This window comes from Solea solea, chromosome 6 (genome assembly GCF_958295425.1).
Source record: "Solea solea chromosome 6, fSolSol10.1, whole genome shotgun sequence".
NCBI lineage: Eukaryota > Metazoa > Chordata > Actinopteri > Pleuronectiformes > Soleidae > Solea > Solea solea.
The window spans coordinates 122,013-143,674 of record NC_081139.1 but is presented as its reverse complement, the minus strand read 5'-3'; the positions used below and the strand labels follow the sequence as shown (position 1 = coordinate 143,674).

At 40.9% G+C, this 21,662-nt stretch overlaps 1 protein-coding gene across 10 annotated transcripts in view; it reads right to left on the bottom strand.

The window, feature by feature from the left end:
- Window positions 1-21,662, bottom strand: part of magi1b (membrane associated guanylate kinase, WW and PDZ domain containing 1b) — a 166,628-nt gene that overhangs the window by 90,216 nt on the left and 54,750 nt on the right. For all 10 annotated transcript variants that reach the window (XM_058632173.1, XM_058632183.1, XM_058632172.1 and 7 more), the window contains one exon: window positions 7,691-7,807. In XM_058632173.1, coding sequence (XP_058488156.1) covers window positions 7,691-7,807 — 117 coding nt within the window. The remainder of the gene's footprint in view (window positions 1-7,690; window positions 7,808-21,662) is intronic.

Here is a 21,662-nt window from a genome sequence, read left to right as displayed (position 1 = left end):
CTCTGACGAGGTTCCAAGCGAGGGTTAGGGTACTAAAATATGACGTCAACAGACTGCCGGCCACTGATTGGTCAGAGAGTGTCTTCACTAGAAGTCGTCACGAGCGCGACATCCAACACAATGCAGGAAGTACTGAACGATTCTGTGAACAAATCCTTTTTAATCAACTGATTCTAATGATTCAGTTACACCCGAAACAACTGCTTTACATGTCGCGACTTTGTGTGTTTGTGTCACCTACGAAACAACGTAATGCAGCCACGATGACTCCACCAACGTTGGGAAGGCAGTATGAAGTCATGGAAACTGAGCAGAGTCGAGCTAGAACTGCATGATGGAAAAGCGCCAAATGTTACCTGTAAATAAGCATTGACCAAATACGCATTTTGTCATTTTTTCCACTTAAAAATAGCATTTTAATAGCTCCCTAAATTCCAGTTCCATGTGGAGGGAACGGAACTTGGGGGTGGCTCAATCTCCAACTTCACAAACAAACCCAAACAAACCCTCTGCCGCCATTTTGGTGCAGAGGCATAAATAGTTTGAACTCGTGTCTGTGCTTCTGCCCAGCAAGTGTCAGTGATGGAATGGGTGAATACAATACACACACACACACACACACACACACACACACACAAACAAGACTGAGTGGGTGGGGCAGTTGGGCGTGAGGAATATGGGCGTCTTCTCCCATCACTCATTCTCTGTTTGACAACATTCCTTTGAATGCGGCTAATGGTGTTAGCTCCACAGACAGTAAAAGAAAAAGCATCCATTCAGCTCCTATTGTTTCCCCTCACAGTTTGGTCTACCTGTAGCCTGCTGGGAGGAGTCACCACTTCATATGTAATCAAACTGATGATGTTGTACAGCTGTGACTGTATGGCAGAAAGATAGCACAAAAATATCATCTATTAAAACCTGGAGACATAGCAATGCAAAATAAAACATACTTTTAGGAACCACATGAATCAATTTCCTGCCAAACATTAATAACTCTTTATATAATAGTTTTAAACAAGATTGATACAAGTGAATCAATCCAAACCTTTTCTTGGTGTAGTTTGTAAACCGCACCAAAGCCCATTGAGAAAGTCAGTAATTTTACACTCCATTAACATTTACAGGTTGTTGATCCACTTCTGCCTGCAGAAGTCATTTCAAATAAGTTATTTAAATATAACTTATTTGAATAAAATAAGTTAATAATAGTTAATATCATGACTTCTGTGCTCGAAAATCTCAGCTCATGTTTTCTTCAGTGACACAAATGTACCAAAAGAGTCAGCAGTGGCCCAGCAGCTCCTGTGTCCCCACGAGCTAAAAACGCTAATTTTCTCTAACTACTTTGGTGCAGGACAACAAGCGGTTCACAAACTGACCCTAACCCCACCAGAAAAGACTGTCTGAGAATGAAATACCAAACATAAAATTAAACTATCATAGACTTGAGTTGATGTAGATTTTGATATATATATATATATTCAAAAAAGTAATATATATATACTGTACATATAGTTCTATATATATACTGTACATATAGTTATAAATGTACAGTATATATATAACTATTTTGAATCATAACACTTTCACAGTTTTCAGTGAGTCCAGGAAACACAGCTGTTGTGTAATTCAACAGGTTTAACAGGAAAGATTTGTCATTGTCATGTTCATATGAAACTTACATTTCCTTTGTTATTCATTGGCAGAACTGTGGATTTCCCACCTTTTTTATTTCTGCTTTTCAGGAACGACAGTCGCTCTCACAGTTAAGAACCTTTCTAGTAGATGTTATCTGTAAACAGAGAGCAACCAATGTCTGATAAATAAAGTAAGTGAAGTTCTCAAATGTCTCGTTTTGTCCACAATTTTGAATGATTTCTTTGTTTATATGGAGCAAAGAAACCAAGAACATATCAACACATTTAAGAGGTTTCAGCTCTACTTCAATATCATACTACCATGTTATACTAATGAAATGTTTTCTCCACTCTGGGACTCACACATCTGACGATAAACTTTTGAGTGAATCTGAGTGTGTCTTTGCATCATTTATCACGTTTCTGAGAAGAAAATTTAAACTCACACGAATAATAATCACCTTGATTTATTAAATCATACTGAAAAAAAAACTACAGTATAACTCCACTAAACCAATCCCACACTACAGCGAGTAAACCCACCTGTGAACATGTTTATGTTAGCATGACACAGCTCCAGCTCCAGCCAGTGTTGATTTGGATCTCTCTCTCTCTCTCTCTCTCCACCCATCCCCCCCTGCCCCCCACCACCCCACACCCAAACACCACCCCACCCCCAATCTCCAGCCCCACGGCTTCAGCCCCCACCTCCCTCTGAGCTGGCCTCTTAGCCTATATACCAGTCGTCCAATCGTCGGCACCACTGGCCCAGAGACTCTCACACACACACACACACACACACACACACACACACACACACACACACACACACACACACACACACACACACACACACACACACACACACACACACACACACACACACACACACACACGCACACACGCACACACACGACCCTCTCATTTGAGAAGCACCAACGTCGTCGTCGTCATCACAACAAACCACAGCTGTACTTGCCTCGATCCAGGAGAGAAGAGCTGGAGGCAGAGACGCCGAGCGTATGAAGCGAATAAAAAAAGCCAAACACATGAATTTACTCTCTCTCTCTCTCTCTGTGTGCGTGTGTTTCACTGGCAGGAAAACACAAATGTGAGAGGAGCAGAGATAGTGATGGAAAAACAGGGAGCAGCAGCAGAGAGAGGCAGTGGTGTCATGAGTTGGGGGGTCAGGAATGAGAGTGGGAAATGGGGGGGGGGGGGATAATGGAAGAGTGGGAATGCTGAACGTGCGGACGGGTTGACCACAAGGGAAGCTGACGGACGCCTCCACAGATGGAGGAGGAGGAGCAGGGAGGGGGAAGCTGGGGCTTCAAATTGAAATTTTAAGACAAGGGTTGATGGAAAATGGAGTGAAACTGCTTCATGTTTACAATTAACTTTACAAAAATGTCCAACTGTATATTATTATAAAATGTTGATCCAGATAAATGTGACTGTCCGTATTAAGTTTGTCTTTTTCATACAAGTACCTGGGTGTTCACCTAAACAACAAACTGGACTGGTCTGGTCTGACAACACTGACTCACTCTACAAGAGGGGTCAGTGCCGTCTGTATCTCCTGCGGAGACTGTGCTCCTTTGATGTGTGCAGGAAACTACTGAGGACATTCTATGACACTGTGGTCGCGTCAGTAGCCCTGTTTGCTGTGGTGTGTTGGGGAGGGGGGTGTTCTGTGCGGGACAAAAACAGACTGAACCGAATCATAAAGAAAGCCGGCTCGGTCTGTGGCTGTCCTTTGGACTCCATTCAGGTCATCCATGAGAGGAGGGCCCTGGCCAAACTATCGGTCATCATGGACAACACCTCACACCCTCTACACAAGACTGTTGGGGCCTTACGCAGCTCCTTCAGTCAGAGACTGATGCACCTTAAGTGCAGGACAGAGCGCCTCCGCAGGTCATTCATTCCAACTGCAGTACAACTCTACAACAACAGTGTATAAATATTATAACGATGTTTATGTCCCTGTTGTTATCACGTTTCATTTTTGGTCTGCCATAACGCCATGTTTACACTCATTGTACATTTTTACCACCGAGAGAAACTGCACCTTATTACATATATATATTTATACTTATATATATATATATATATATATATATGTAAATAATTTCCTTCCTACTTGTATTACTTACTTGTATATTGTTTGTTTGTTTATTATCTATTGTTAAGCTGCTGTCACGCCGTTTTCTCTCCACTGTGAGATAAATAAAGCTATCTTATCTTATCTTAATATGACAATTACAAGTTTGTGTCTTCCTGCCCACATGCTGTGTGTGAACTGTGATAGGGCCTGGTGACCCTGAGGATTATGACCTTTGGTGCCTATTGTTAGTTTGTTATGGTTTTAGGCTCCAATGTAAAGCAGGTTGGAGAGAATGTATAGCACACCACGTACCTCAATGTGTTTGAGAAGCTACTTGTTAAGAGGTGGAAAGCAAGCTAAATATATGAAATACAAAGTATTAGAGACAACACTAGAGGTCGAACCATATGGGTTTTTCTGTTGCCGATGCACATGCACATTTTCAGGGGTCAGGTCAGCTAATGGGCAAAGTTTAAATAATTTTGGGGTTTTTAGCCCACAAATGTAGCCAAATTGTTGTTTTTTTCCTCAAATGGGATAAAATAAAACTGTGCTAATGCTAACACTAATACTCTGTCTCTGCAATCTAGTTTAGTTTATGTCTGTACTTTAGTGCACCTATAAAAAGTATTTAAAAAAAAAAATTAAATCCATAAAACAGGTCATTTTGTGTGTCAAAATAACTCTACACATTGATCCATGCGAGCCTCTCAATGTGATCTGTCCCTAGCAACAGTCTAACACGTCACGTAGGGCTGCAACTTCAGAGATTATTTTCCATAATTGATTTATCGGATCATTATTTTCCTGATAAATCGATGCCTTTTTTCATACAAAAATCAAAAAAATGATATATTTATTATATAGAGCAAAGAAACCAGAAAATATTCACATTTAAGAAGGAAACTATTTAAAAAAACGAATAATCTATTTCAGTTCATGTTAAAAACATGACTAGTTTTTATTCTAAATGATCAGAAATAATAATGACTAGTTAGAGTCTGACGGGTTTCCCTACACATTTGCACTCTTGTATTACTCTACGAGAGTGACGGACATTTGGGTAAATCCATTCACAGACCGCACACAACATAACATTTACTGTCCATAACGCGAGGGAAGGAAAATTAAGCCGCTCTGGTGGAGGATTTTTAAATTTAATAAGCCAATGAGAGTCTCACACACTCCTCTACAAGTGCACGACAACCCAACTTTATTGTCCTATAAAACCCGACAGCCTGGGGAACACCTTCACGCTTTGTTTACTGCCAACAACACCAGCAATTTTTTATTTATTTTAACTGTGCGAGTGCCTTTGACCACTCAGTGATTAAAACCGGCCATTACGGCCACACAAAGCCCCCCACCCTCCACCAGTGTCTGGCTGACATATGGCGTCGGAGGTAATGCAGATAAAGTCCCTTAAACGAGCCTCGGTAATACGCTGAGTAATTTCCGGAGGGGGGGGGCATGAATGAACTAATTGAAAAAAGCAACGGATGAGGACCATTAAGGGGGAAAAGCACAGGTTAGGGGGAAATGAGAGATTATTTTCAAATTCACACACACACACACACACACACACACACACACACACGGATGGAAAATCCAATACGCCTAAGTCATGGAAAACATATTGTGATCGCAGAAGTGAAAATTACCATGAAAAAAAGAGAGTTGTTTGGCGTGTTGATGAGGTCTGAAAACTGCAAATTACATTACTTTGTCTTTACTGCAGAAAGCAGTGGGGGGAGTATGAAAGGATGTGCAATCATTTACTCAGTTGATCAAGGAATTATTAATTAATTATTGATTAGACGCAACTTTAATTTGAATGAACTTGCCGCAATTTCCTCGCCTCACATTAGCATAAATATCTTTGGGCATCTATGGGTCATGGGGCATAACTAACTGAACATTTTGATATGGGGACCAAACAAATTGAGAAACACCAGGTTTTTCAATATTTTATCGATTAATCAAAAAAATAATCGACAGATTCTAGGAATGCACAGAATTAGATTTTTTTGTCACTATCCAATATGCCAATCTACTGGGAGTTCCTTTTCCCCTACTGCAGATGTAGTACCGTCTCTTCTGGAGTGAAATTAAAATAATATTTTTCATACATTTCATGAAGCAGATGCAGATAAAATAAAATGTCTTCATTGTGCAATATAAATATGCATCAGCATAAAATAAATAGTTGTAGAGGGTGCTAGCATAAAATTCAAGTAAGTAGCAGCTTATTATTCAGTCTACCGTCTTAGCCATCAGTCATATCGGCAGATTTTAATGTGTTTGCCTATATCTGCCGATGCTGATGTTGTGCCGATAATATAATAGATTAATTCATAATATTACTTACTTGCAGCCCTAATACACATGAACACAATTTTATTTAGTTTTGTAGACTTTACGAAAATAATCTGCATAAAAACATTCACTTGTGGAGACAACTGATGTCAGAACGAAGGGAGTCTGAAGCCATTTCATTTCACAGCGATGAAAGAAAATCAAAGCAGAAAATAAACTTTTATACAGGCCAGGCTTTTCTCTGTATTTCTGTTTATGACTCATTTTGTTTCTCTATTTCCCCCTCTTTTCCAATTCCACCCTCTAAAGTGAAGCACGCTGTGTTCAGCGTCACTTCCAACATCATAACAACAACGAGCCTGATTGGTCCGTGTGGTTGATTTAACTCCGGGGGAAAAAAAATGGCATCATGCAGAAATGGCTCATGGATTTAACAAAGGTGCTTCATCAGTTCCCCAAACACAGGCAGTTGCACAGTTATCACATTAATCACTCTGTTATTATGGTGTTAATGCCGCAGTTCCATCTCTGCACAGCACCAGCGAGCTCTTCAAGGGCTGTTTTTCACAGCGGGGGAGAATAAAATGATTCAAATGTCTACTTAAGTGTGTGAGCAGCAGCTACAGAAGAGAAACCCAGCATCAGAAAACAATTGTGCCTGTAGATATTCACTGAATCAACAACCACGGAGTAGAAAAGGTCAAAGTTTCTAGCCCTATTGATCAGTGCACATGATAACCTGTGACTATTAAGGAGGGGTTGAAAGAACTGGTGATAAATTGGTACTAGTTAGTGTTTAAGTCTGAGCAAATGATGCTGCTATTTATATTTATGTCACGTTTATTCTTACTTAGCTTCAGAACATCTGGGAATCATCAAAAATTAGCAATACTAGCAAAGTTTGCTGTGAAATTGCACTGCGTTCCAGCCATCAAGCACTTGCTAAATTGAGCTAATACGCTAGGAATTGTATAATATGTAAAAAATGACTCACAGTTAAACACAGTAATGCTAGCAAACCCATGAAAACATGTAAGACAAATGCACAATGTGACACCATTTATGACGCTAATGTTTTGCTAATTAAACTCTGACACACACACACACACACACACACAAAAACTTGATTAAAGTGAATGCTTGTTATGGATATATGTCACTATTAGCCTCTCTTTTTACAACGTGTAAGTCATGTGATAATCCAAAAGATAAAGTCAACCAAGCAGCAGCCACAGAAGTCAGTGCTAACAAGCTAACACGACTCAGCTAACTTCACCGCTCACGCTTTCAGATTGACAGTCGTTCTCTATGGACTTTGGTGTGAGGGAAGGTTGTTTACAAAGCAACACAGACTTCTGTTTTCAGTTGAAAAAGGGGTGAAAGAAAGCAACAAAAATATTTTGAAGATATTGTAGACAGAGAGACAATTTTGTTCAGTGGCTAAAATCATTTTTTTCCTCGTCTTAGCTTTTTAATTAGTGACGAGTGTCCAAGTCTCAGGCCAGCGCCAAGGTGAGGTCAGTGTGTCCTTCCCTCACACAGCCACACACGGCAGAACAGACCAAGGGACGTGTGAGAAAACAGAAATGAAGACAAATATCAATAAAAATCTCCGCCATGGACTCACAAGGCACGGCGTGGCGGTAGAGGTTGTCTCGGATGGTTTGCTGGAGATCGTGGTCAGGCGACGACTTTTGGAAGCGCTGGCTCAGATAATGCTTCAGGTCCTTGTTGAGCTTACTTCCTGTCATTGAGAACACAAACAAGAAAAGGTTAGGCAAGTACATTTGACCAAAAAACAAAAAAACAAGACGTAGACATGGATTCAAGGACCTGTGAGAACCCTTTAGTGCACATCGGTGGAGGAAGACATTTACCTAAATATCAACTTATTCATTTCTTGCATGACTATTTATGGCAGGATTTCAAGGACCCGTGGGAACCCTGTTTTACACTTATAATCAGAGGGGGAACTGGCGGTGGCACAGTGTCTCTCACCACATCCAGCCTGGCCTCGCAAAAAGGTTCACAAATGCTAATGCTACAGCTAGCAACGCGAATCAGCCCCCCCCCCCCACAGCGCACCATCTGGATGTCAGACACAAAAACAGCATGGCTGGAAAGTGTCCGAATGTGTGAACGAGTGTTTGTGAACGTGCGTCCGTGTCACAAACACAATAACAAACAAACATGCGACGACATGAGTAACACATCTTGTCTGAGAGAGGGGGGGAGAAAAAAAAAAAATGGAGATAATTTACCTAATAAAAATGACAATGTCTTGATCAAGACTGAATAACAACGCTGCTTCAGGCAACGACAGACACTTGATCACTTCCTGTGTTTGTACACGTCCCCGTTATTTGCCGCACACATGATTTATCTCCATCCCGCCTTTGCTCGACTGCTGAGATCATTTTGGCCGTCTTGAACAAACAACCAGTCATAAAAAAGGGCCCTGGATCCTGTTGCCATGGAAACTGTGGATGTGTGTGTGTGTGCATCTGTATGTGCATGTGTGTGTGTTTAATAAGATGATTGAGATCGCTCGCGTCGTACAGAAGAGCGTTCTGAGCAGTTGGCAGAATAATTGTGGGTTCACGTGAGGAAAATACAATCGAGGCAAGACTGGAACGTCTCACATACACACACACGATATGACAGTGTTTTTATTTGAATGTGACATCACAAATTCAATAACACTAATTGAATTTCAAATATCCCTCCTGCTTCGTCCATATCCCACAGCTTGGGGGAACATTGTCATTCTGAACCGAGCGGGTCAAACTGACCCACACAAGGCAGCGGGAGGGTTAAATTATTTTTTTCCCCACAATTCTTGCCTTTTATTTACATTTTCTTTCCTTTAATTATGTCTGAATAAAAAAGAAAACATTAACTCATTCATTTGTTCTTGTTTGTAGAGGGCTGAACAATTTGGCCAAAAATATGGAACAGCTGTTTCTCTAACAAGTCAAGCAATACTTCAATGTTCATTACAGCTGTTTTGGTTTAAAACGAGTTACTCTCAAAACATTCCTACTATACAATAAATTAGGTAAATACTTTCTAAAAATGTACGTATTGCATTTTTTAAACTGACAGAACATGGAAAAGTAAAAACTAGAAAGACTACAGTTTTATTTAAAAATTATTAATTGTTCAGTCCTAGTAAATAACTTTTAAGGCTAACATTAAAATATAATATACATACATATATATATATATTTAATAAAAACCCAGATATAGATCCATAATAAAAGTAGAGTAGCACTGGCTTATATCTTAATTTGAGGTAAATTAATCATTACTTTTTATGCATGTTGGCCAAAAAATTTCTTTAAAACTAAATAAGGTTTCTTCTTAGGATTCTTAACAGTTTTCTAGGCTGTTTGCAGTGAAAAAAAAGAAAATGAAAAAAAAGGACTCAAGAAGATTTGGACCCATGTTGTCGTCGACAGCCTGAGAGGAAAGGTTAAACCTTCACCCCACTGTCTGAGCTCTCCCCGTGAGGAAAATCTGACAGATCGCTGTTTTGTAATCCTCCCACCAGGTTACAAGCACCAACACTCAGCCTCATATACACCCTGATGTGCTTGTGCACAACAATTACAGAACACATCGTCTTTCCGACAGCCCCCACGACTGATCATGAGACTATGTCAAAGTTTTTGGAACTTGGAAATTAAAAAAAAGAAAGAAAGAAATAAACCAAAAAAAAATGGTCTACTAAAATATTTTCTCTCATGTTTATCTGGAGAAAAACAATCTATTTGTGAACCAAAATCTTTGGTTTGTGGACAAAAACACATCGGATAAACCAGTAACTCTCGTCACCAAAGTCCATTGAGAAAATCAATTTTATACCACAGTACACAGGAGTTGTTGAGCCACTGCTGCCTCCATGAATAAGTTCAAATGTTTTATTTTGGGAATTCTGTGTATGGAATCCTTCATCCAGATTTACCTCAGTGCAAAAAACTTTCCCAAAGAGGCAACAGTAGACATGGAACTCCTGTGTCCCTGTGAATGGAATGAAATGGTTCAGTTTGCTGCTACAGGTTTTTAAAGGTTGTGGGTGAAAGAAAATGCAAATATTGTAACAAGCGTATTACTGGATGCTTCCTCAACTATCTGAAAGTACTTCCACCTACAACAGGGCTGTTTTTGGGGCCAAAAAGCAGTCCAATACTTCCATTTAATTCGTAGTTCCTATGGTGTAAACACACATAGTTCCTTCGAAAGTCCCTAATTCCTAGTACTAGTTCGTGTGGTGACAGGAAGACATGTTTTCAGTGAAGGTAAGCGTATGTATCCCAGGTTGGCGAGTGCAGAGCTCAGTCAGCACTCTGAAGGTGTCATTACCTCAGAAAACCACACTTGCACTGAAGTATTGACTGGAAGCAGAGTGCATGTGAACTCCAGAGGGTAGCTCACTTTGTGGCTGGCCAACATAATCTGTTGTTTCTAGTGTGAGTTCAAACGTTTCCTTTCTCTTCTCTGGTTTTTGTGCTCGACTGAAAACGCCAGCAGGATACTCTGAAATCTCTCTCTCCTCAAGTGCAGCCACAGTGTCAGGATTCCGGGCTTGTGTTTGGCTGCGGATCAAGTCCACATCAGCACAAACACAGTTGACACAGTGTTTATTTTAGATTCCAATACGTTTGACCATGAATCCGTCGGCCGTCTTATGAGCAAGAATGTCAAAAAAGATCACGTCTCACGTCCGTCTAAGCCTTTAATGCAGCTCGTCAGGTCATTCAATACAGAGTACGTTAACACCATAAGACCATTAAATGCTACCATGTTGCCTTGTGTTGTTCTAGTACTGTACTGTTCCGATATAAACAAAGGGGAATACTGATCCTGAAGACTTTGAGAGTGGAAGGAAGCCAAGTTTACACTACAAGACCAAAGATCTCTGCATCTTAGGCCGACAGCTTATCGGAAATGGTTGAGCTGACTTATTAAAAACCAGGAAGTGTTGGTTGTGTTGCCTGAGATGATATTGAATCAATGTGGCAGCACGTTCCTTGCATTTCAGTTGAGAAGCTGTAGCTGTATGTAACCATATCTTGGGCTATTAGACATTGTGAGCAATACTTGATGACACTGGCACTTTTCCATATACAGTACTAGGACTATTCAGCTCGACTCTTCTCGGTTTGGGTATCAAATGGCAGGTTTGATTCTTATGTCGGATGTCTCGCTCATGACTCTTCCAGTGACGACAATCTCTAGCCAATCAGTCTTGTTGACGTCACATTTAGTATCGGCTCAGCTCGCTTGGAACATCGTCAGAGCATGTACTAAAAAAGTAGCAGGTACTATCACTAATGGAAAAGCTAATAAAAACAAGTAGAGTCGAGTAGTGCTAGAAAACAGAAATTAGACAGTACAATAAGTTCGACTGATTTACAATGAAACAAAAACCCCAGAAGTGCTTTTATCTGTAATTGAAAAAAATAGTGTTTATAGCCATCTTGGGATCCTAACTTGGAGCAACCTCACGGTAAATCTGAGTTAACTTCGGGAATGCCGAGCTCCAACAATCAATGAAATGCCACCTAAGGTGCAGTACTAAATGAAGCCAGTGGGTGGCAGCAGCAGAAGTTGACCGATAAGATGCAGCACATATATCAAAAACACATCCCAGTGCCTTTTGCTGGGAAGGAAAGCAGCTCTTGTAATAAATTATTTTAAAAACAACTGTGTTTCGTGATATGTGTCGCATCGTTGCCTCTGTATTGGAATACATATCGTAGCACAAGTTTGTAAAATACTCAGCCCTACTTGTGATGCAATGTAGCGTAGTTTCGATGTATTTACTGTGGAACAAATACCACATAAGTGCTTTTATCTGGAAAAGAAGCAGTGTTTTTTCAGTGGCAGCGATCCTGGAATCCTAACTTGGGGTATGTGAGGTTGCGCCGCGTTGGAATTGACTTTGGGAATTCCAAATTCTGACAATCAATGAAACACTGCCTAAGCGCATTTTTTAAAAACACATTTCAGTTATTTTCATAAATTATTTCAAAATAATTGTGTATCGTGATATGTGTTGTATCGTTGCCTCTGCATTGCGATACATATCGTAGCATGAGGTTGTAGAAAATACCCAGCTCTACCTTGGAGGGTTGAAAATCATGTCATGTCATAAACTAGTTTCATTTTGTGCAATAGCTTGAACTATTTTCAATTTAACTATATTAAAATATATTAAATATCGCAGGCAAGCGGCAGGATTGGGTTGGGAGACCATTTGGCCCGGCAGCCTCTCGCCCAAATCCCTCAGCAAACAGATAATTAGAAACGACATATCCTTCAAACACGGCCCACCTGTTATAGATTTTCTATAAGCCCCCCCCCCCCCCCAAAAAAAACAAGCACGATTTTTGAGAAGGAGACACGCAATCCGTGACAGGAGGGAACTGGGGGTGAAAGGGCTTTAGAGAGGGAGGGAGAGAGAGAGAGAGAGAGAATGTCAGAGTCATCCAGACAAAACATCAAAAGAATTTCAGACACAGCTGAAATGTGAAAAAAAGCCACAATGCTTTCCAGGCGTCTCCCATTGAGCCCCCGCTGCATCCCCAAGCTCTGATCAGTCAGCCAAGGCCCCGCTCAGACATGCAGAGCCAGAGAAAGGCACCAGCCCAGACCCTAGGCTGGCAGATGACATCTGTATTCACGGCATGGAATAGAAACAAACAGAACACTGAAATTCTACCCTCGCGATCTCACCAAATGTCTGCTCGGACTTTGAACGGATTCCTCTAGACGGGCGATATCATTACATAGTGTAGTTATACTTGACATTTAAAAGCTACTGGGATGTTTATTCTTTGTACTAACTGTGGTTTTGGTTGAAAAGCCTCTTGACTGGCAACAACTCAAAACTGTCTGTTCATTGAGCTCCACCGGCTGCCCTTAGCCGCCCGCATAAAATTCAAATCACTGACGCTAGCCTAAAAAGTGCTCCATGACTCTGCACCACCTACCCCTTACCCATCGACTACTCCGTTCATCCAGGGATTGACGTCTGGCGGTGCTAACACGAGACGAGACAATCCAGACTCTTTTCATGTGTCATCCCAGCGCTACCAGAACAGGGGTGTCCCTGTTTATCTTCAAGAAGCTCTTGAAGACCCAGCTCTTCCAAGAGCATCTTCTGTCCTAGCGCTTACCATACACCCTCCCCTGCACGATCTCCTTCTGCACTTGGATCCACCTTGACACTCTCACCTTCTATCAGTTCAATGTTCCTATCTAGTGGCATTCTTTCCAAGACCTCTTCTATGTAGCTTAATCCTCTGTTGTAAGTCGCTTTGGATAAAAGCGTCGACTAAATGCTTAAATGTTAAATGTAAACGACAATCACTAAACGAGTTGTGATTCAGGTCACGACTGCCGGCTTTTGGCAGCGCTGTCGCTAAATAAACCAGACTCCTCTGTTAAATGTTGACATTTTAGACATTTCCTTTGCTAAATGTTGGAGATTAACCTTTCTGTGACCATTCCTGTCGCCGCCGAACGGGATCTGGCATGCGTACCTCTCGTTACCGGAACTCCTGGACCGTTCGTGATATCTAGAAAATTAAAAAACTATTGACTGGCGATCTGTCCAGTTTTGAGCCCGCCTTTCGCCCTATGTCAGCTGAGATTGGCACAGCAACGATAAAGCGGTAGAAGATGGATGGATGGATGGATGGATAGCGGAGAGTGGATAAATAGATATTTGCGCCCGTATACTTGTCATTATGGTAGCTCCTCAGGATGTCCTTGGAACAACCAACGTCTAATCACAGACAAAGATTCATAAGCGTGTCACATGTTTGTGACGTCAGCTTCTCAGTACCGTAGTTCCTAAACGGTTGAATAACTGCCAGATGTGGAAAGTGAAAGCTATCTTGGAAAAATTGGGGATTTTTAATCTACAGTTGGACATTGTTGGCTTTGATTCTTGTGTCGGACGTGCGCTCATGACTCTTCCAGTGACGACACGCTCACTCTCATTAGAGCAGGTACTAAAAACAAACAAACAAACAACAGGAACCAGGTATACTATCACTGATGGAAAAGCAATAAACCGATAGCCATGAGCCGTGCCATGCTATAACTGTAAAGTGATTCAGGAAACCCAGCCCCAGTAACACAGGGAAGCTTGTGTTTAGATCACAAGTCAGGTCACACTTGCAATTATGGCACTGTACAATCAAAAGAAATAACAGTATTTAAATAAATCTTTATGTTAGAGACTCCACACAATCGCCATGGCGGCGACGGCGGATACAATTACCCTTTTACCACAAAGCAACAGCCTTAAGTAGCAGAGCAGAAAACAGTCATATGCTACTGTGCCAGCCTGTTTCACGCCGAGCCAAGGCAGATTTGGCAGTGTCACCGTGTTTGGCTGGGCACGGAGTGTTTTATCAATGTAGAATACACAAACAGTCTGGCACAAGGTGACACATTATTTTTTTACACACACACACACACACACACACACACACACACACACACACACACACACACACACACACACACACACACACACACACACACACACACACACACACACACACACACACACACACACACACACACACACACACACACACACACACACACCTTCAGCGCTCTTTTGGACATGAAGAGACACATTTCCAGGCAGGAGCTATGATTAGATTTGCACCCGCCGCCTGCTACGGTGAGCTGTTTGTTGTTAAATTTAGTTCCTCTAAAGTGGGACATAGTAAAGGAATAGTAGGCTTGAAAGTCAAATAAATTGGTGCCATTAAAGAACCAAATAAAACCTAACCTACTTTAGGTTAAATTTAGCTGGAGTTTGTCCAAAAGTCACACCAACGTGAGCGGCTCATCCATGTTCATGCTCCGGTTAATCAGATAATAATAAGCTAATCAGCCTTTAATTGATTGAAGCAGCAGCAACAGTGAACATGTACACGATCAGAGATGAACCATATGTCACAGGGATTATGGGGAGGATGAGAGGAGACGAAGATCTGACTCTTCAATCTGAGATATTCTGAGAGAAAATAAACACTATTCTGTAATTTGTGTGTGTGAGACTGTTTGACTTCTCTGAGCTCAACACCACCCCCTATGTTCACCCATCAGACGTGGCTTGCATCACAGCAGTGGCCAGACTCTGTATCCATAGCAACAGCTGCCAGGAGAGAGAGAGACACACAGTGCTGTGTGTCGGGGCTGAGGCTGAAGCCAGGCGTCGTCCGCTGCCCTCGTCTGGAGTGACGGGGCATTACAAAAACAAATGAAGCCTCTTCTTAAAATCCTTAGTCAGACAAGAGCAAAGGAAGAATAACTCAAACATCACATATTTAAAAGGCTCTACAGAAAATATGTAATCTCTCCCTCACAATAAATACACCATCAATGCTGTGGTTCTCAAACAGGGGGACAGGTTCCCTTCACAGAGCCACTGCAGGAGCAGTTTTGGATGATTTGGTCAAACTTGGATCCTCATTTAGAAGACGATTCCCCAACAGGGTTTACTTTAAAACTTGAAAACAAATCAATTAGTTGTTTTAATTCACCTTTCAGGACACAGTACAAAATTTAAATGTCAGCTAAAATACAAGAAACATAGAAAATGTTGATCAGTGTTCCTCAAAAACTCAAAATGATGAGGTTCTGAAATGTAAATCAAGTGAAATCAGTTCAGTTTTAATGACTTCTTTGTTCTACGGCACAAAGAAACCAGAAACTATTCTAAAACTATTTAAAACTTCACCCATTATCGAAATCGACAGAAAGTCTTGTTCCTGCCTTCTCAAATGTTCCCTGTATGACGTTTTACATTTTTTTTTCCTTATAACGTTTCCGATAACCGTGGAATTGTTTTAAGAAATGTCAGCGGAGAGAGAGATGACACTTTTTCGTGTCTGATACCAATATCGCAAACTCCGAGTATCCAATACAGAGTGTCCCCCAAACAACTGGATTTATGATACGTACATCTGATTATAGTGCATTTAAATCACATTGGCTTTACCATAACGATGGGATGATCAAACTTTTTTTGCGCCCCATACGGATATCAAAAACTCGAGTATCTATCTACGAAGCTGTTAGCGACACGTCATCAAAGACGCCTCCAAAGTCACTTCCACATTCAAGAATGAAGGTCAATATTTTCCCATGACCTCAAACCACTGGTGTGTTTTTTATTGAAACACTGCAGTGATCAAACACTTTTCATTTTCACTGACATTAAATATTTTCTTGTCTCTTGAGGCAGCGAGAAGTGTCTTTTCCATTCAGCGCTTGTTGTTGATGGCAGAACGGACTCAGGCAGGGAAATGACTTTTAAAAAAATGTAACTTTCATGAGCCAAAAATCACCATCCTAGCACAGAGGTGTCAAACTTGTGGTCCGCGGGCCACATGTGGCCCTTCAATCAACTGGATGTGGCCATTCCACTTACACATAATGTCAAACTATAATTTAGTTATTTTTTGTCAGTTTTTTGAGTAACAAATACATTTTGAATCATGTGTACACTTATCATGTGATTTATATAATGATCCATGTGAACACAGAGACTTTTATTTCGAAATTCCGTGAAATATCTGTCATATTTTACTACGACTACTACTCAAGGTGGAAAATCATGATATCATTCAGATAATATTGCCCACCCCTACTGAATAGCTGCTTTTTTTCCCAAAAAGTTGCAACTTGACTGGCCCTCTACTAGTACTAGGTGTGGAGTGGCTCATGGTCGCAAGTTCAACTCCACCCCTGGCTGATTGTACCCAATTCCATTGTAAGTCGCTTTGATAAAAGCGTCTGCTAAATGACATGTAATGTAATGTAATGTAGTCAAATATATTATTGTTTCACCCTCATTTAACCTCAGGTAAAAACCCCATTGAAGATTAAAATCAAAGATCGAAGGGTGACCTGGCCATGATACGTCATAATAAATGTAAGATTAGATTTAAGAGACAGGTTACAAACAATAACTTTGACAAAAAAACAATAATGTAACAATGTATCATGTTGTAATGATTGTTCAGTGACGCTTACAGACGCGAGGCCTAGAACATGATCACAAATTATGTATTAAGTTGGAGCTTTTTCTGACTTCCTGTGACAAAAGTGGCTTCAGAAATGAACAACTACTTACTTTAAACTCCTGATGACGCATGAAAGTCTAGATATGAGTAAAACGTTTAGTAAAGTGCAGCCAGAGCAGAAAAAAATGATTCTTATCCTGTGAAAATATGATCCAAAGGCAATCGGGGGTCAAATCTCTGACGAGTTTTCTTTCTCGGCTGTGTGTCACCCAGAGCCGCTCGTCTGTTTACTATTTCCCCAGATTGTTTTCATTGATCTTTGTCGTCCACACGGGGAAAATAAATCCAGCGAGGATTCATTTCAGCACGGAGAAGAGGAGGAAGAAGAGAGAGAGGCTGCTGCAGCAGCAGCAGCAGCAGCGGTGTCCGTATCCCGCCAACAGTGAACTGAGACGAGAACATTCATGAGATGTTTTCATGGAATTCTCAGTGTGTGTGTGTGTGTGTGTGTGAGATTATTTACACAACATGAGAACCAGTCTAATTTGACAAACATCAGCACAGAGACTCACACACTGTAAACAATGATACAGGACCTGACTCTGAGTTATGTGGGCGATCAACACACACACACACACACACACAGTGTTATTAATATTCAAGCAAAGATATCTGTACATGAGAAACTCACACACACATTCTGTTTAGTGTTGTCATGCATAAAGAAAAGTGTTTTCCTCTGTGTTCCCTACAATTTTGTATTTCCTGTGTGTGTATGTGAAAGTGCGTGTCAGCAGATGTGTGTGCGTGTCTGTGTTTCTCGAGCGTGCCTTGACTCAGCAGCGTGACAGCGGTGGGAAAGTGGGTCAGTCATGCCCTCGCGCCACATGACGGAATACATGAAGACAAGTAGAGGTGGGTGTTGACCGGAGGGTGTGGCTGAGGGAAGGAAATAAGGAATTAAGGATGGAAAAGGGGGGCTAAACAAGGACACGGTGAAGAAGAGGAGCAAGCAAAAGAAAAAGTTTGAGAGAGAAAAAAAGAAGAGAGTGGAAGATGAAGCAGTGGTCGCCGTTAAAAGAACCTGTGTTTCAACTCAACATTTATCTGACACGTTTTATAAATGACATTATAAAGCTTCACAATATGTTCATGTTGCACTAATTTATTACTTGAAGAAGAAATGAGCTATTTTTGAATGAAAAGTCAAATTTTGCAAACCACACACTCTCCCACACCAAATCCCATAGAGAAAAACAGTGATTTTAACATCACAGCACACAGGAGTTGTTGATCCACTATCCACCCTTTATTAAGTCATTTTGTTACTTCGGGGTTTGAAAAACTTTCTTTGGATTTAAATAAGTGACACAAAGGGACCAAAAGATGCAGCGGGAGACCGGCAGCTCCTGTGTCTCCACGAGCTAAAAACGCAGATTTTCTCTATGGGGTTTGGTGCAGAGAGAGCGAACAGTTTACTTAACTTCAGTTTAACAGTGAAATTAAGTGGAAAACTTATGTTTTAACTTAATGAAACTTAATAGACCTTAATCATAACCAGTTAACGCCTTAACTTAACCACAATTCAAAGGTCAGTGTTTATGACAGAAAAGAGGCAACAAACACAAGAAGAAGACGACACTCACTCACACACATACGTCGTCCCTCACAGTAAATCATCAGGATCATTAACTGTGACATGTGCCCCCTGGTGGCGGAGTTAATGAGCTGGCCTCGGGGCCCCGAGCTGAGGCAAAAGACGACGGCAGACGCTGCTTAATCATCGAGAATAACTTTCTTTTTTCCCCCGTCTGACCAATTACAATTCAGCCAAAAAACGTGACGAGGACACCGGAGGATATGACCTTTGACCTTTCATCCCTTTTGTTTCACCTGAACCTCCCTGCTTTAAAGGGAAAGTTCACTCTCACCTTAAAAAAACATCACTTTCATGTTTCCTGGCTTTAATGTCTTGACTCTGCCTCGTGTTGTTTCTGTTGTACCTCCCCCTCTCCCCCCCTCTCCCCCCCTCCCTCTGACTGGTGGTTGGTGTGAGTCGTGTGTTCAGCCCGCTGTGGGTCCTGCAGTGACAGAACACGGTGCGTGTGATTACGGCGCAGCGGTCGCTCGTTTATCTTGCTGTGAAGTGGAATAGGAGGAGCAGAGTATTATGGTAATGCATCTCCGTGGCTGCAGAGGCCTTTTTTCAGCCTTTAGCTTTTATTTGCAGCCTTGGACGTCGTTTGCTGACGGTCTGATTATTTTCTCTTCTCGTGTGTAATCGAGGCTCCGGACTAGAAAGTGAGTTTTTGTTGTGTATTTTTACACTGTATGTACCTGGTTATTAGGCATTTATTTGACTTATTAATACATAAAACTTAACGTTGTGCGTTTAATACACATTGTGTTTAATGGCACTTTTACATAAATCTCATTCTCAGTCTATTTTCTAAGAATGAAAATGAGAAAGATTGTGAAGGGAAAATTCCGTTTGTGTGGACGCAGAAACATTCCGTTCCGTCAGTGATGAGGACGACAGCAGAGTGTGTGCGTTATTTATATTTTTATATTAAATATATTTTTAGATTTGCCTAACGCAAACGGACGTTTAAGGACGTCGCCTTAGTTCTTGTGTAAAAGTTCACGTCTGTTGTGACTGTTCTGTTGTTGTGTGTGTGTCTCAGTGTGTGCGTGTGTGTGTCAGTGTATGTTCATGTGTGTGTGTGTGAGTGTGGGCTCTTTTCTGGGTCAGCATCAGGCAGAGCTGCAAACAGCTGACTCCAGGCCCCACACACACACACAGATAAATATAGATAGAGGCGTCAGTCTCATTAATTCCTGTTTAATATTTAAATATATTTTAAAAATTAAAAAGTATTCCTTTTCTAATTTGTTGTTGTTGTTGTTGTTGTTACCATGTCGACACAGTCTGCTGTCATCATCATCATGTGTTGTTGTATGTTCTGTCCACTAGAGGGCAGACTAACATTAAGCTGCCAGAAAACATTTGTAAAACACAGTCTTTGTGTGTGTGTACCTGGTATTCCTTATGTTGTGGGGACCCGTTTACACACAAGTTAGGCTGAGGTCAGGGTCAGGTTGGGGTCAGGATGTTTATTATGGTTTAAATCATATTTTTTCATTTCATTTTCTTACCCTGCTCTGCCTCCATAGCCCTAACTCCAATTTTAACCAACCCTTAACCTCACAAAAGGCTTTTATTGTGAAATCATTCTACATTTCCTCAACCAAATGAGTAAAAAGAACATAAAAGAGCACATTAACAAAGAAAATGGGAGGTAAAATAAATTGAGTGTAGCTTGAAAAAGTTCTTCAACTATGTGTGTGTGTGTGTGTGTGCATGCGTGTGTGTGTGTGTGTGTGTGTGTGTGTGTGTGTGTGCATGCGTGTGCATGCGTGTGTGTGTGTGTGTGTGTGTGTGTGTGTGTGTGTGTGTGCTCAGCAGCCTGTGAAAACCATCTGTGCTCAAAGACAAAATAACAAATTGTTGCCAAACTCCATAGACAGAGACAGAGACACCTGGAGGGCGGGACACCGGCGATGATGGCATGAGAGCTTGACATAAAGATGAGAGGACGTGCAGCAGGACATTTAACCAAGTAAAATGAGCGGAACAGACAAAAAGGCGGGAGACAGAGATGCAGGGAGGGAGGGGTACAGAGGCCTGGCAGGAACCCCCGGGGGGGGCGGAATGAGTTGAGTGGGCGGGAACACCCACCTAACACACACACTCACCTACACACAGACAAGTTCACACAGCTGCCCTTTTAAGGACTCACACCGACTTCCAGTTATTTAAACAGAAAAGAAAAGAAAAAAACCTCACCTATGCCTTAACTTAACCTTTAGTGTGTTCTATTTGTAGTCAGAACATGGAATTTCCAACTATTATCACAAGATTTAAGTCACAATACGATATCACGATATTTAAGTCACAATACGATATTATTTATGTAGTAATTTGATATCACGAGATTTAAGTCACAATACGATATCACAATATTTAAGTCACAATAAGATATCACGATATTTAAGTCATGATACGATATTATCATGATATTTAAGTTACAACATATTATTTATGTTATAAAAGTCACAATACGTTATTATTTAAGTCACAATACGATATTATCACGATATTTAACTCACAACATGATTGTATCACGATATTTAAGTAACAATGGAATATTATTTAAGTCACAATATGATATACCACGATATTTAAGCCACAATACCATATTATCACAATATTATATTTAAGTCATGATATTTCAGAACAAAACAGGGTATTTGGAAATCATAAATTGCGATAAAGTCACACTACATTGTTGCATTTACAGATTTCTGAAACAGTAACTTTGACGAGTAAAATTAACATGGCAGATATCGGTCGCAAATATCCTGTCGAGCGAGTCATGTTAACACATACTCACTTCACTGAACACACACTTTACAGAAACCTGACATGTGACCTCTGCTGCCACCTGTTGATCCTGCACAGCAGTGCACAAACCTCTC